Raw genomic sequence first — 17,140 nt, forward strand, 5'->3', positions numbered from 1 at the left:
ACCCCAACGAAGGAGCACCAGAAACCTGTAAGGAGGAATAATATGTCTGTTTCGTAGATATGAATACGTGGAGGATAATTAGAGGGAGGAAGATGGATGGTTGGCAAGAACAAAACTAAGCAACGTGCATGGCCGTCCAACAGCGGGAGGTGAGAGACGACACGGAAGACAGGAAGAAAGAGATGGTGGGAGGCGTAATATATATGAGGGAGTACGGAAGGCGGGAAGGAAGGGATGACGTGAGGCAATATATGAAGGAGAACAGGAAACTGTGATGACGCAAATTATCACCATTATTACAGGATAATTATGCATCGGCGCGGCGGCAGTTTCAGTTTCAGGTATGGAATGGGAGGGACGTGCGTCATAGCTGCAAGGCATGGAGTCTAACGCAGGAGGAATGTTAGACTATGTATAGCTTCTGTACTTATGTACGTATTGTAACACATCCATTATATATAATGAGATAAGCCACCCCTAGAGGGTTGTGCTGGTTCCCCCAAAATTTATTGTCTTACATGGTATCACGCTAGGTTACGATCGCTTCCGCTTCCAAACCCTAATACCCGCACCGCCGCCGCAGCCGCCGCCGCCTTCACCGCCGCCATGTCGAGCGCCGCCACCACCGGTTCCACTGCTGCGGGGTTCCTCCCGGCCTCTCTTGCGGCTCTGCTCAACCTCCCGCTCGATGCCGTCGCCGTTCCGGCTCCGATCGGGACCAGGAGCATCGGCTCCGTCTACTCCACGCCGCCGGCGCCCTCGCTTGGGCGCGACCTCGTGGTCCACACCGCGGCGCCGCCGTCCGCTGCGGACTCCGCGGGCGTCGTCCCGCCGCTCCTGCCGCAAGCGGATCACACCGCCCCGCTGGCGGGGTTGGCGGCGTCCGCCCCGGCCGCGGGCCTTGCGGCGTCCGACCCGGCCGCGAGCTTTGCGGCGTCCGCCCTGGCTGCGGTCCCGCCTCCTCCCGCATCGGCTTCGGTGCCTCCGGCTGCCTCCATGGTGTTTGCAACCCAGGCAGCCCCCTCGATGGGATCGTCTTCGCCGCCGCCGTTTCACTTCGGTCATCTCATCACCATCAAGCTCTCCGCCGACAACTACATCTTCTGGCGTGCGCAGGTTCTCCTGCTCTTGGGGAGTCACTACCTGCTAGGCTACGTCGACGGATCGCTTCCCTGCCCACCCGCACTGGTAGACAGCGTGCACGGTCCGGTCTACAATCCGGCCCATCGCGTCTGGACGGGGCAGGACCAGGCGAACCTCTCCTCCATCCAGGGGTCGCTCTCGCCGGCAGTTGCCGGACTTGTTGTCTTCGCGAAGACGTCTCATGAGGCCTGGACCATCCTTGAGCGAACCTTTGCAGCGCAGTCCCAGGCTCGTGTCTCTGCACTCCGTCGTCAGCTTGGAGAGTGTCAGAAGCTTGACTCCACTGCCACTGAGTTCTACAACAAGGTCAAGGGCCTCGCCGACACATTGGCCTCCATTGGACAGCCCCTCACCGACTCCGAGTTCAACTCGTTTATTGTCAATGGTCTTGATGAGGAGTATGATGCCTTAGTCGAGATCATCAACGAGCGGGGCAACTCGACACCCATGCTGGCACACGAGGTTTTCTCTCGGCTCCTTCTCACTGAGCAACGGGTCGAGACACGCCGCTCCAGGGGCACTGGCTCCCTCTCGGCCAACGCCGCCACCAAGGGTGGCCGCTCTTCTTCATCACCCCGGTCTCCCTTGGGGCTGCCACCGTCGCCCGCCTCGGCCCCCCCACCTACTGCGACCTTACCGGGGGCTGGCGGTCCACGTGTGTGCCAGCTTTGTGGCCGCGATGGGCACTGGGCCTCCAAGTGTCATAAGCGCTTCCAGCGAAGCTTCCTTGGTCTTGGCAATGACGGCAAAGATACACGCAACAATGCCCGTCAGGTCGCCATGGCTGATCGTCCCGCGCCGCAGAAGCAACAGGGACACACTCAGTCCTACTCCATCGATCCACACTGGTACATGGACTCTGGGGTGACAGAGCATCTGACCAGCGAGATGGGGAAGCTTCACACTCGTGAACCCTATCATGGCTCCGACAAGATCCACACCACCAATGGAGCAGGTATGCACATCTCTCATATTGGTCAAGCATCTCTTCTCACTAGACATGCCAATAGGAGTCTTCAGCTTCGCAATGTTCTTCGAGTTCCATCTGTGACCCGTAATCTTCTTTCAGTTCCTAAACTCACACGTGATAATAATGTGCTTTGTGAATTTCACCCTTTTGATCTTTTCATTAAGGATCGGGGCACGAGGGACATTCTTCTTAGTGGGCGGTTGTGCCAGGGCCTCTACCGTCGGGAGCATCCTGGCGTCGCCCGTGTTTTCAGTGGAGTTCGGGTCTCTCCGTCACAGTGGCATGCTCGTCTTGGTCACCCGGCCACACCTATTGTCCGTCATATTTTGCGTCGTCATGAGCTTTCTAGTTTGTCTAGTAATAAAGATGTAGCAGTGTGTGATGCTTGTCAGCAGGGGAAGAGTCATCAACTTCCTTTTTCGGAGTCCAGTCGTGAGGTGAAACATCCTTTAGAACTTGTGTTTTCAGATGTATGGGGTCCTGCTCAGACTTCTGTCAGTGGTCATAATTACTATATCAGTTTTGTTGATGCTTATAGTCGCTTTACCTGGCTTTACCTTATTAAACGCAAATCTGATGTGTTTAATATTTTTGTTCAGTTTCAAAAACATGTTGAACGTCTTCTCAAGCACAAAATTGTTCATGTCCAGTCGGACTGGGGGAGCGAGTATCGCAACCTCAACTCCTTCTTTCAGTCGCTTGGGATAGCTCATCGTTTAGCATGTCCACATACACATCAGCAGAATGGTTCAGTCGAACGTAAGCATCGTCATATTGTTGAAGCTGGTCTTACTCTTTTGGCCCATGCATCTGTTCCGTTTCGGTTTTGGAGTGATGCTTTCACCACTGCATGCTTTCTCATCAACCGTACTCCCACTCGTGTTTTAAACATGAAGACTCCCATTGAGGTTCTCCTTAATGAACAACCTGATTATACCTTTTTCAAGGTATTTGGGTGTGCTTGCTGGCCGCATCTTCGTCCATATAATAAGCGCAAGCTTGAGTTTCATTCTAAGAAGTGTGTTTTTCTTGGCTATAGCTCTCTTCATAAAGGTTACAAATGTCTTCATGTTCCCACTAATCGTGTCTATATATCTCGGGACGTCGTGTTTGATGAGCATGTTTTTCCCTTTGCCAAACTTCCTGTGTCCATTGTCGAACCACCATCTCTGCATTCATCCTCTGTTGCTTCTGACCAATTTGATGATGTTGCATACTCTTCTTTGTTGTTACCTAACCATGGTGCAGGAACCGGACGTGGGGCTCGTTTGGAGCTGTTAGAGGATTCACCATCATCATCGCCGCCTTCTGATGGGCACGTCGATTGCCCTATGTTGCATGGCATCGATTCGCGTGCCCATGCATGGTCACCCGAAGAGCCCGTCGCGCCGAGCATCTCCACTGCTCGGTCCGCTACGCCAGCGACCGCCGAGTCTCCAGCGGCTCGGCCCTCTTCGCCAGCGGCCGCCGAGTCTTCAGCGGCTCGGCCTGTCACGCCGTCTTCGCCCGTGGCTCGGCCCGTCACGCCGTCTTCGCCTGCAGCTCGGGTCCGCGACGCCGTCCTCACGTCGCCTTCATCCGCGGATCGGCCCGCGACACCGGCCGCGCCACGGCCCACTATGCCGGGCTCGCCATCGGCCCGGTCTGGGATGCCGGAGTCGCCAGCTGCTTCGTCTGCTCTGCCGGTTTCGCCGGTGGGTCGGCCTTCTTCGCCGACTGAGTCCGAGGCTACCGTGCCTGGCTCCTCGTCACCGGCTGACTCGTCAACGTCGCCATCCTCCAGCCCGTTGCAGGCTGCTCCGTCGACCTCGGTGGTTCCTGTGTCTCGACCATATACACGCAGTCGCAGTGGCATTTTCAAACCTAAGGAACGTACGGATGGTACGGTTGCTTGGTTGGCTGCTTGTTTGGCTGCTGCTGTTGCGGATCCATCTTCTGAGCCTCGCTCATATCAGGCTGCCCTGCGCATTCCACATTGGCGAGAGGCTATGGAGCAGGAGTTTCATGCTCTTCTTCGTAACAAGACATGGACTCTCGTTCCTCCACCACCACGGGTAAATGTTATTGACTCAAAATGGGTATTCAAAGTGAAGAAGCATTCGGATGGATCTATTGAGCGTTACAAAGCGCGACTTGTTGCTCGCGGTTTTCGGCAGCGTCATGGTCTTGACTATGAGGACACCTTCAGTCCTGTCGTCAAGCCTACCACTATTCAGCTTCTTCTCTCCATTGCTGTTTCTCGTGGTTGGTCACTTCGTCAACTTGATGTGCAGAATGCTTTTCTACATGGATTTTTGGAGGAAGAGGTTTATATGAAACAGCCGCCTGGTTTCTCTGATCATGATCGTCCTGACTATATCTGTCGTCTCTCCAAAGCACTATATGGTTTGAAGCAAGCTCCTCGTGCCTGGCATGCCCGCCTTGCCTCTGCCCTTCGTGCTCATGGGTTTGTGCCGTCCACTGCTGACACTTCATTATTTCTTCTACAGAAGCCAGAAGTCACTATGTATCTTTTGGTATATGTCGATGATATTATCCTTGTCAGCTCTTCTCAGTATGCTGCTGATGCTCTTGTCTGCTCTCTTGGTGCTGATTTTGCGGTCAAAGATCTTGGGAAGCTTCACTACTTTCTTGGAGTTGAGGTCACTTCTCGTGCTACTGGTCTTGTCCTTACCCAGAAGAAGTACTCCTTGGAGTTGTTACAAAGAGCGGGCATGCTGAAGTGCAAACCGACCACCACACCCATGTCGTCTACCGACAAGATAACAGCTGTTGATGGTGAGCTTTTGTCTCCTGCGGATGCCACAGAGTACAGGAGCATTGTTGGTGGACTTCAGTACTTGACGATCACGAGACCAGATATCTCTTATGCTGTTAACAGGGTTTGTCAGTATCTTCAGGCTCCCAGAGATACTCATTGGGCTGCTGTTAAACGCATTCTTCGTTATGTTCAGTTCACCCTGACATTTGGTATGCATATTCGGCCAACTTCCTCTCGGGTCCTTTCGGCCTTCTCTGATGCAGATTGGGCTGGTAGCCCAGATGACAGGCGATCCACGGGGGGTTATGCAGTATTCTTTGGCCCTAATTTGATCGCATGGAGTGCTCGGAAACAGCCTACTATGTCGCGTAGCAGTACTGAAGCTGAGTACAAGGCTGTGGCTAATGCTACTGCAGAGGTTATTTGGGTGCAGTCTTTGCTTCAGGAGTTGGGTTTGTCTCAACCACAGCCTCCTATTCTTTGGTGTGATAACATCGGTGCTACATACCTTTCTGCAAATTCAGTATTTCATGCCCGAACGAAACACATTGAAGTTGACTATCACTTTGTACGGGAACGTGTATCACAGAAGCAACTCCAGATCAAGTTTATCTCATCTAAGGATCAACTTGCAGACATCTTCACTAAGCCTTTACCTCTGCCACAGTTTGAGGCTTGTAGGCGCAATCTTACCCTTCTCAGTTCTTTAGAAAGTGGCTAAGATTGAGGGAGGGTGTTAGACTATGTATAGTTTCTGTACTTATGTACGTATTGTAACACATCCATTATATATAATGAGATAAGCCACCCCTAGAGGGTTGTGCTGGTTCCCCCAAAATTTATTGTCTTACAAGGAAGACAGCCGGAGATGGACGCCGACGGCAGGTGCGGCCGCCGCAGCCGCCATGGAAGAACGCTGCACGGTATTAAAAAAAAAGTAAGGAAGAGACCCACCATGGGGCATGTGGAGGAAGAGTGGAGTGCGAGCGGAGGGCACCGACGCCGAAGCATATCTTCTGTAGAAGCTCGCCGCCGAGACGAAGGACGGCGGCGGCGCAGCGTCGAGGAACAGAGAAGCAGCCCTTTTTTTTGTTTGAACTGAAGCAACCCTTTTTTATGAAGAAGAGGAGCAGCCCGTGGATAGGGATAGCGCTGCCGACGGAAAACCTGGACGACCCGCTCCTCTACACGTTGGACTGGACCTGGGCCTTCTATCTCAAGGCCCGGTTACGGAAGGAGACCGTAGCTCAATCCCCGGAGCAGCGGCCCGCGAGACTGTGTTGCTTGTGGCTAGGACGGCGGAACTAATTCCTGCGCTGGGCAGAGACACGAAGATCTGATCCGTCCGTAGATATGATCGATGGCTGACGACCTCTAATCGCTGAGAGGGCTAGTAGGTAGCTTCATTATACTGTTTCTCAATGATAAATAATACCAGATAGGTAGTGGCTCCAAAAATATACTACTCCAAAAGCACAGCCCAGGCACAACCACGACTTTAAAAAGGTACCAATGGATTGAACTAATCTCTGTGAGGACAGCGAATACAACATGGTAATGATGCAGATCAGAGATCAGACTCTTGCTTTCTTTTTTTGCTCAATTCATTTATTTCCCTGGTGGGTACATCTCACATGACCACAACACTGTCTACACGCACGCCTAGAAGGGACAAATACAGGGGCTGATGATTCCACGAAGATCATATCTCTTGATTCTTGTGACGCACCGGCTCATGATTCTGAAGAAAAACTCTGTACAAGACAACCACCCAGCAGTACAGTATTTGAACTCCACCGTAACCTGACAACTTCGCAAAATCCATGCGTCCGAATGAATCACAAAAGCATATCCCGTAGTGATTCCGAGCTTGGGCTACACCGGTGGCAGCAGCATGGGTTCACCCGGTGTAGGGTTGATTCTCCAGCCAAAAGAAGAAAAAAAAGACCGTTTTAGCCACAGTTACTTGCGAACGAAAATAACTCATCATACCATGCAGTACAGGAGCACCGTGTTCAACAACGCCGTGCAGCGTGCGGTGTGTGGCGACGAGCGGCGTGAGACAGCAGGGCACAGCGTCAGGCATCGTGGTGGTGCGTGAAGGACGAGCGGCCTGCGAGCACGACTGTAAGACAATAAGTTTTGGGAACCAGCACTACCCTCTAGGGGTGGCTTATCTCATTATATATAATGGTTGTGTTACAATACGTACATAGGTGTGGCCGTATGCATCTCCCAGATGCAGAGGCCGGGGGTCATCCTCCTTTTCTAAAAAAAAACAATACGTACATAGGTACAGAAGTTATACATAGTCTAACACCCTCCCTCAATCTTAGCCACTTTCTAAAGAACTGAGAAGGGTAAGATTGCGCCTACAAGCCTCAAACTGTGGCAGTGGTAAAGGCTTAGTGAAGATATCTGCAAGTTGATCCTTAGACGAGATAAACTTGATCTGAAGTTGCTTCTGTGATACACGTTCCCGTACAAAGTGATAGTCAACTTCAATGTGTTTCGTTCGGGCATGAAATACTGGATTTGCAGAAAGGTATGTAGCACCGATGTTATCACACCAAAGAATAGGAGGCTGTGGTTGAGACAAACCCAACTCCTGAAACAAAGACTGCACCCAAATAATCTCTGCAGTAGCATTAGCCACAGCCTTGTACTCAGCTTCAGTACTGCTACGTGACACAGTAGCCTGTTTCCGAGCACTCCAGGCGATCAAATTAGAGCCAAAGAATACTGCATAACCCCCCGTGGATCGCCTGTCATCTGGGCTACCAGCCCAATCTGCATCAGAGAAGGCCGAAAGGACCCGAGAGGAAGTCGGCCGAATATGCATACCAAAAGTCAGGGTGAACTGAACATAACGAAGAATGCGTTTAACAGCAGCCCAATGAGTATCTCTGGGAGCCTGAAGATACTGACAAACCCTGTTAACAGCATAAGAGATATCTGGTCTCGTGATCGTCAAGTACTGAAGTCCACCAACAATGCTTCTGTACTCTGTGGCATCCGCAGGAGACAAAAGCTCACCATCAACAGCTGTTATCTTGTCGGTAGACGACATGGGTGTGGTGGTCGGTTTGCACTTCAGCATGCCGGCTTTTTGTAACAACTCCAAGGAGTACTTCTTCTGCGTAAGGACAAGACCAGTAGCACGAGAAGTGACCTCAACTCCAAGAAAGTAGTGAAGCTTCCCAAGATCTTTGACCGCAAAATCAGCACCAAGAGAGCAGACAAGAGCATCAGCAGCATACTGACAAGAGCTGACAAGGATAATATCATCAACATATACCAAAAGATACATAGTGACTTCTGGCTTCTGTAGAAGAAATAATGAAGTGTCAGCAGTGGACGGCACAAACCCATGAGCACGAAGGGCAGAGGCAAGGCGGGCATGCCAGGCACGAGGAGCTTGCTTCAAACCATATAGTGCTTTGGAAAGACGACAGATATAGTCAGGACGATCAGGATCAGAGAAACCAGGCGGCTGTTTCATATAAACCTCTTCCTCCAAAAATCCATGTAGAAAAGCATTCTGCACATCAAGTTGACGAAGTGACCAACCACGAGAAACAGCAATGGAGAGAAGAAGCCGAATAGTGGTAGGCTTGACGACAGGACTGAAGGTGTCCTCATAGTCAAGACCATGACGCTGCCGAAAACCGCGAGCAACAAGTCGCACTTTGTAACGCTCAATAGATCCATCCGAATGCTTCTTCACTTTGAATACCCATTTTGAGTCAATAACATTTACCCGTGGTGGTGGAGGAACGAGAGTCCATGTCTTGTTACGAAGAAGAGCATGAAACTCCTGCTCCATAGCCTCTCGCCAATGTGGAATGCGCAGGGCAGCCTGATATGAGCGAGGCTTAGAAGATGGATCCGCAACAGCAGCAGCCAAACAAGCAGCCAACCAAGCAACCGTACCATCCGTACGTTCCTTAGGTTTGAAAATGCCACTGCGACTGCGTGTATGTGGTCGAGACACAGGAACCATCGAGGTCGACGGAGCAGCCTGCAACGGGCTGGAGGACGGCGACGTTGACGAGTCAGCCGGTGACGAGGAGCCAGGCACGGTAGCCTCGGACTCAGTCGGCGAAGAAGGCCGACCCACCGGCGAAACCGGCAGAGCAGACGAAGCAGCTGGCGACTCCGGCATCCCAGACCGGGCCGATGGCGAGCCCGGCATAGTGGGCCGTGGCGCGGCCGGTGTCGCGGGCCGATCCGCGGATGAAGGCGACGTGAGGACGGCATCGCGGACCTAAGCTGCAGGCGAAGACGGCGTGACGGGCCGAGCCGCGGGCGAAGACGGCGTGACAGGCCGAGCCGCTGAAGACTCGGCGGCCGCTGGCGAAGAGGGCCGAGCCGCTGGAGACTCGACGGTCGCTGGCGTAGCGGACCAAGCAGTGGAGATGCTCGGCACGACGGGCTCTTCGGGTGACCATGCATGGGCACGCGAATCGATGCCATGCAACATAGGGCAATCGACGTGCCCATCAGAAGGCGGCGATGATGATGGTGAATCCTCTAACAGCTCCAAACGAGCCCCACGTCCGGTTCCTGCACCATGGTTAGGTAACAACAAAGAAGAGTATGCAACATCATCAAATTGGTCAGAAGCAACAGAGGATGAATGCAGAGATGGTGGTTCGACAATGGACACAGGAAGTTTGGCAAAGGGAAAAACATGCTCATCAAACACGACGTCCCGAGATATATAGACACGATTAGTGGGAACATGAAGACATTTGTAACCTTTATGAAGAGAGCTATAGCCAAGAAAAACACACTTCTTAGAATGAAACTCAAGCTTGCGCTTATTATATGGACGAAGATGCGGCCAGCAAGCACACCCAAATACCTTGAAAAAGGTATAATCAGGTTGTTCATTAAGGAGAACCTCAATGGGAGTCTTCATGTTTAAAACACGAGTGGGAGTACGGTTGATGAGAAAGCATGCAGTGGTGAAAGCATCACTCCAAAACCGAAACGGAACAGATGCATGGGCCAAAAGAGTAAGACCAGCTTCAACAATATGACGATGCTTACGTTCGACTGAACCATTCTGCTGATGTGTATGTGGACATGCTAAACGATGAGCTATCCCAAGCGACTGAAAGAAGGAGTTGAGGTTGCGATACTCGCCCCCCCAGTCCGACTGGACATGAACAATTTTGTGCTTGAGAAGACGTTCAACATGTTTTTGAAACTGAACAAAAATATCAAACACATCAGATTTGCGTTTAATAAGGTAAAGCCAGGTAAAGCGACTATAAGCATCAACGAAACTGATATAGTAATTATGACCACTGACAGAAGTCTGAGCAGGACCCCATACATCTGAAAACACAAGTTCTAAAGGATGTTTCACCTCACGACTGGACTCCGAAAAAGGAAGTTGATGACTCTTCCCCTGCTGACAAGCATCACACACTGCTACATCTTTATTACTAGACAAACTAGGAAGCTCATGACGACGCAAAATATGACGGACAATAGGTGTGGCCGGGTGACCAAGACGAGCATGCCATTGTGACGGAGAGACCCGAACTCCACTGAAAACACGGGCGACGCCAGGATGCTCCAGACGGTAGAGGCCCTGGCACAACCGCCCACTAAGAAGAATGTCCCTCGTGCCCCGATCCCTAATAAAAAGATGAAAAGGGTGAAATTCACAAAGCACATTATTATCACGTGTGAGTTTAGGAACTGAAAGAAGATTGCGGGTCACAGATGGAACTCGAAGAACATTGCGAAGCTGAAGACTCGTATTGGCATGTCTAGTGAGAAGAGATGCTTGACCAATATGAGAGATGTGCATACCTGCTCCATTGGCGGTGTGGATCTTGTCGGAGCCATGATAGGGTTCACGAGTGTGAAGCTTCCCCATCTCGCTGGTCAGATGCTCTGTCGCCCCAGAGTCCATGTACCAGTGTGGATCGATGGAGTAGGACTGAGTGTGTCCCTGTTGCTTCTGCGGCGCGGGACGATCAGCCATGGCGACCTGACGGGCATTGTTGCGTGTATCTTTGCCGTCATTGCCAAGACCAAGGAAGCTTCGCTGGAAGCGCTTATGACACTTGGAGGCCCAGTGCCCATCGCGGCCACAAAGCTGGCACACACGTGGACCGCCAGCCCCCGGTAAGGTCGCAGTAGGTGGGGGGGCCGAGGCGGGCGACGGTGGCAGCCCCAAGGAAGACCGGGGTGATGAAGAAGAGCGGCCACCCTTGGTGGCGACGTTGGCCGAGAGGGAGCCAGTGCCCCTGGTGCGGCGAGTCTCGACCCGTTGCTCAGTGAGAAGAAGCCGAGAGAAAACCTCGTGTGCCAGCATGGGTGTCGAGTTGCCCCGCTCGTTGATGATCTCGACTAAGGCATCATACTCCTCATCAAGACCATTGACAATAAACGAGTTGAACTCGGAGTCGGTGAGGGGCTGTCCAATGGAGGCCAATGTGTCGGCAAGGCCCTTGACCTTGTTGTAGAACTCAGTGGCCGTGGAGTCAAGCTTCTGACACTCTCCAAACTGACGACGGAGTGCAGAGACACGAGCCTGAGACTGCGCTGCAAAGGTGCGCTCAAGGATGGTCCAGGCCTCATGAGACGTCTTCGCGAAGACAACAAGGCCGGCAACTGCCGGCGAGAGCGACCCCTGGATGGAGGAGAGGTTCGCCTGGTCCTGCCCCGTCCAGACGCGATGGGCCGGATTGTAGACCGGACCGTGCACGCTGTCTACCAGTGCGGGTGGGCAGGGAAGCGATCCGTCGACGTAGCCTAGCAGGTAGTGACTCCCCAAGAGCGGGAGAACCTGCGCACGCCAGAAGATGTAGTTGTCTGCGGAGAGCTTGATGGTGATGAGATGACCGAAGTGAAACGGCGGCGGCGAAGACGATCCCATCGAGGAGGCTGCCTGGGGTGCAAACACCATGGAGGCAGCCGGAGGCACCGAAGCCGATGCGGGAGGAGGCGGGACCACAGCCAGGGCGGGCGCCGCAAAGCTCGCGGCCGGTGCGGACGCCGCCAACCCCGCCAGCGGGGCGGTGTGATCCGGTCGCGGCAGGAGCGGCGGGACGACGCCTGCGGAATCCGTAGCGGACGACGGCGCCGCGGTGTGGACCACGAGGTCACGCCCGAGCGAGGGCGCCGGCGGCGTGGAGAAGACGGAGCCGATGCTCCTTGTCCCGATCGGAGCCGGAACGGAGACGGCATCGAGCGGGAGGTTGAGCAGAGCCGCAAGAGAGGCCGGGAGGAAGCCCGCAGCAGTGGAACCGGTGGTGGCGGCGCTCGACATGGCAGCGGCGCGATCGGTGGCGCGGCGGCGGCGGTGAAGGCGGCGGCGGCTGCGGCGGCGGTGCGGGTATTAGGGTTTAGAAGCGGAAGCGATCGTAACCTAGCGTGATACCATGTAAGACAATAAGTTTTGGGAACCAGCACTACCCTATAGGGGTGGCTTATCTTATTATATATAATGGTTGTGTTACAATACGTACATAGGTACAGAAGTTATACATAGTCTAACAACGACAAGTCAGGACAGCACTTCATACCTGCCCTGCGAGGGTGAGCCTGGCCGCGCCCATGACCATGTAGGCGAAGGCGAAGGTGAGCATCGTGGTCAGCATCCACACGGACGCCTTGAGCCGGTTCCTTCGGGTGGAGCCGAGGGTGGCCCTCTTGTAGAGCCAGAGACAGAAGAAGAGCAGAACCAGGTCCGCGTAGGAGGTAGCGACGAAGGCCACCATCGCCGCGTCGCCCTGGGAGTGGTACACCGCCATGACCGAGTTGAAGGTGAGCAAAACGAACATCACCGGGACGAACACCCAGGAGAAGCCCCCGCCGCCGCCGCCGGTGCCGGCTGCATCACGTGGCTGCTGCATATCTTGGCTTCATAGGAAGACACAGTACTGCTGCTATTGCCTGAGGCCTGAGCTTAGCAGAGGCGGGAGATGTAAATGTTTTGGTGTGAGAGAAGAGAAGGGGCTCCATCGCTTCTATATGTAGGCACGGCCATATATCGCAGCAACCATGAATCTCCCGTCAGCTTTGGTCCACGCCTTTCCGTCTGCGTCACCGCCCCTCGCCTTTCCGTACCAAACGCAAGCAGACAGGGACAGCTTAACACCCGTCTGCGTCACTGCCCCACGCCTTTCCCTACCAAATGCAACGGTTTCTTCCCCCAAAAGAGAATTTTTACGGTACATCATACTACCCAATATAATGGGTAGTATTTAGTTGATCCAACGGTTGATGTGGATCAAACAAATTATGGCTTTAAGACATATTGGTAATTCTATATGCACTGCACCGGCTCAAATCCTCCACCATGCCAACGCCGCTGCAGTCAGTGCCTGCACAAAAGGACACAAAATAGCTCTAACGCACGAACGGGTGCGTCTACAACCCACGTCGCCACTGATCCTTGGGGCTTGGGCTGCCGGAGCGATGAGGTCGTACCGGCGTGGTTTAAACGCAAGTGGCGGACCGTGATCGCAGCCCAAGAGCATCAGCACCTCCTGTCGATGCTGAAGTGATGAGTACAGCGACATCGTCGAAACCCGACGAAGCCAGCTGCGACATCGGTGCTGGTTCAGTTCTTCCACGACAACAGCTTTGGCCCGACTCCGACGGAGGCCGAGCTCATGGAGTTCGCCGCCGACGCAGAGGCCGTTCTTGACCCGTCGGACATGGACGACTAGGTTTCTCCTCAGACCACAACTGCGACACGACAGTACGACACACCAGATGAGAAACGCAGCAAGCAGCGGTGGCTGTGCCGACCTTCTTTTCCTCCCGTGGAGCCTTGACCTCAATCCAAATTACCAGGCCATCATGGATTACTTCCGGCGCTGTCACGACGATGACGAAGTAAGCTGACTGTTCCTGCCCCAAGCTGTACGACGCAATCCATGTATGTTGGTTGAATGTGCACGTACACAGCAGCAGGTTGATCGCTTCCCTTCGCTAGATCGATTCCGGCTGACATATGCACACATGAATCTGCCTTGCCTGAATCGGCCTATGTGATTGATAAACTACCGAAAATGCCCTTAACTATTCAATATACTATCGAAAGTCTGCAGTAGTATTGGCTAATCTGGGCCCTTTAACCAGAAAAATGAACGGTTCAAATTATCTTGATGTACCGTAAAAGATCTCCCCAAAAATCGTCTTACACGTAGGCGACGCACTGAGCAACGAGAGGTCCGCTGCCGCCCATCGTGCAAATAAGAGATGGACTTGTTTTTCTTTGAAAGACAGTTAAGACGAAAGGCAGTAGAACAAAAGGAAAAACGGTACGGCGAATGTCAGGTTTTCTTCCAGCACGGCACCATATGCATCGTCAAATTTGCGCGTAGTAGTTGATGCATACTTCTTTTTATTTATTGTTATCCGTGATGAATGGATTCTGACAAAGTGAGCGCAAATCGCCGCGCAGAACTTGCAGACAACACCAGTCGCACACAAAATCTGCCGAGTCACTCAACACTGGCGTACGGCAATCGCGCGATCGACGTCTCTTTTCCCCTCCTACCGATCATGCGTGTCATCAACTGGAACTAACCGTCTTCTCCAAGTTGGAACCGTCCTTGCATGTGTTTTTCAATCACGGAGGACAAGGCAAAAATTAGGAGCGTACGGCCACTACCAGCAGGCACTACCGTTCCAAATATATTTGCCCAAACCTATAGGCACTCAGGAACCACCCAAAGCAAATGCTCCGAAATTGAGTCTTCAAAGCTCCGATCTCGAGCTGATCTACATGTATACAAAGGTCGGCGCAAACCACCTTGAATGAAGCCGTGAAGGAATCAGCAAATAATCCTGAATCCGGTCCGGTATAAATTTTATCCTGAAGATCATACTAGTGTGCGCATCTTCCAAGTGGTAAAAGCTCCTAAGCTCATTGTCAGAAGAAAAAACCTCCTTAGCCAATCTCCAGCGCACGATTCAAGGGGTGTGCTTCTGATTGATTATCTGCAGCCAAGAACGACCGGCGGACGACGGGTCTATTTCCTAAAAAAACGGCCTTGTACTGGTAAAAGAGCTAAAAAGGAATTGCAAAATGCGAATGCGTACCAAAGTTCAAAGACCCATGGATGAATGGAATCTCCAATAATTATCTAATGGAGCAGTGCGAACTCAAGATAGTACTTCACCAAACTTAGTGGGGATTAGGTGTCCTCTCCGGAGAAAACAAATTTAATGCAGTGTGGATCCGTTGGATGATGCAAACCCTAGTTGGTGTCACTTGTGCGTCGTGTCCACCGAAGAAGGACGACGAGGCTTCGCATAGGCTGCGACGATATACACATCGAGGAACGGAAAAAACAAAGATTGACTTTTTTAATCTCAATGTGTATATCGAATTTGGATCTGATTTTTTTAGGGTTATTACACAAATGATGTCATAATCTATGATGTTTTCAAATTTTTTTAAAACATCTAACTTTGAATTCTTCAAATCTATGCAGAGGCCGGAAGACCTCCTTTTCTTAAAAAAAAACATGGAAACATCTAGGTGCTGGTATCACCCGATAGTTCCCCCTCAAACCTTTTTATCCCTCGAGGCACGCAGGGGCCGCCGCCGATGAAATCACAAATCTGACATACGGCTAGCAAGAGTGGGACCTTATTCTCTTCATGTCTTTACACTGCAGGCATCACCACATAATCAGATGATAGATAGCCTTATCACCGTATCATCATATCAAATCTCACGCGTCAATCATCACTGCTAGCCACACATGACGAGTTCATTTACTTAGGACGCGTTTGATTAATATTGCTTACAAAAGTTCAATCAGTCCCAATGTATGCAGAATCTTTTCGGATACGAGCTGTTTGGTTGCCCACAAACATTATTAGACCTGCATGGCATGATTCTTGAAGCACCCCTGGACCAGGCTCACTAGAAACAGCCGAATCGGCAGTTTCTAGCGAGCCAGGTCCGAGCGATGCTCCGCAATGCACATAGGTGGCTATGGCTGTATGTGTTTACACATAATCACCTCTTAATCTCCCTCCCATTCAAGCACCTTATCTTCCTGGTGTCCCAACCCAGCCAAAAGCACAACCTCGATTCGCCTCCTCTGCTCGCCGCCCCGGTGGCGCCGCCAGCCGCCGGCGCCTGCACGACTGTCCACCCCTCATTCGCCTCCTCCGTTCACCGCCCCGGTGGTGCAGTCGGCTGCGTAAAAGCAATCATTTACGCAAGAAATCATTAGCACATTAAAAAACAAAAAAGTTTAAGTTGATAAGAAGAAAAATGCAAAAAATAATAAAAACTTATAATTAAAGTAACCATACATATCATTTGCACATTCAAATTTAACTGTGCACTAGTGCATATTTTCTGTGCAACGGGCCAAATAATGTTTTAGAAACATAATGGAAGTATCAAAACATATTTAGAAGTGAAAAAGTTATGTAGCACATTGAAGTACACACATTAAAATATTGACATCCAAAACACTATTTGGCGCTTAAGGCGCCAGATTTAGTTGTTTTCGTACATAGCGCACACTCATGGAACACCTTTCCTTTCTAATGGTCCAACACATCTCAAGTATATCGCATTTACTATTTTCCACCAAAAAAAGTTACCAAACCATTTTTTTTAAGCTTCAGGAAGCTTCCGACCAGTTTCGTGAAGCTTCTAGAAACTTCCGACTGGGTTTTGCTTTTTTCATTTTTTTGTATTTGATATTCCTATTTTTATTCCGAGTATTCTATATATCTAAGAGAGTTATCCACACTAACTTAGTATATCATATCCTATATACATAAGAGAGTCGTCCCCACTGTTGGGGAACGCAGTAATTTCAAAAATTTCCCTATGATCATGCAAAATCTATCTAGGAGAAGCATAGCAACAAGCGGGGAGAGTGTGTCCACGTACCCTCGTAGACCGAAAGCGGAAGCGTTAAGTAATGTGGTTGATGTAGCCGAACGTCTTCGCGATCCAACCGATCAAGTACTGAACGCACGACACCTCCGCGATCTGCACACGTTCAGCTCGGTGACGTCCCTCAAACTCTAGATCCAGCTAAGGCCGAGGGAGAGTTCCGTCAGCACAACGGTGTGGTGACGGTGATGATGAAATTATCAGCACAGGGCTTCGCCTAAGCACTACAACGATATGATCGAGGTGGAAAACTGTCGAGGGGGGCACCACACACGGCTAAAGATCAACTTGTGTGTCCTTGGGGTGCTCCCCTCCCCCGTATATAAAGGAGGGAGGGAGGAGGCGGCTGGCCTAGGGG

At 51.7% G+C, this 17,140-nt stretch overlaps 1 protein-coding gene across 1 annotated transcript; it reads right to left on the bottom strand.

Annotated features, from left to right (window-relative positions):
* Positions 1-12,087: 12,087 nt before the first annotated feature.
* Positions 12,088-12,824, bottom strand: LOC123133631 (uncharacterized). Its single transcript, XM_044553078.1, has one exon. The coding sequence runs from the start codon at positions 12,752-12,754 to the stop codon at positions 12,419-12,421; it is 336 nt and encodes a 111-aa protein (XP_044409013.1). The 5' UTR covers positions 12,755-12,824; the 3' UTR covers positions 12,088-12,418.
* Positions 12,825-17,140: the final 4,316 nt, after the last annotated feature.

Source organism: Triticum aestivum, chromosome 6B (genome assembly GCF_018294505.1).
Source record: "Triticum aestivum cultivar Chinese Spring chromosome 6B, IWGSC CS RefSeq v2.1, whole genome shotgun sequence".
NCBI lineage: Eukaryota > Viridiplantae > Streptophyta > Magnoliopsida > Poales > Poaceae > Triticum > Triticum aestivum.

Excerpts from the sequence above, each read along its gene's own strand:
- LOC123133631 (XM_044553078.1), bottom strand. The coding sequence starts at position 12,754 with ATGCAGCAGCCACGTGATGCAGCCGGCACCGGCGGCGGCGGCGGGGGC.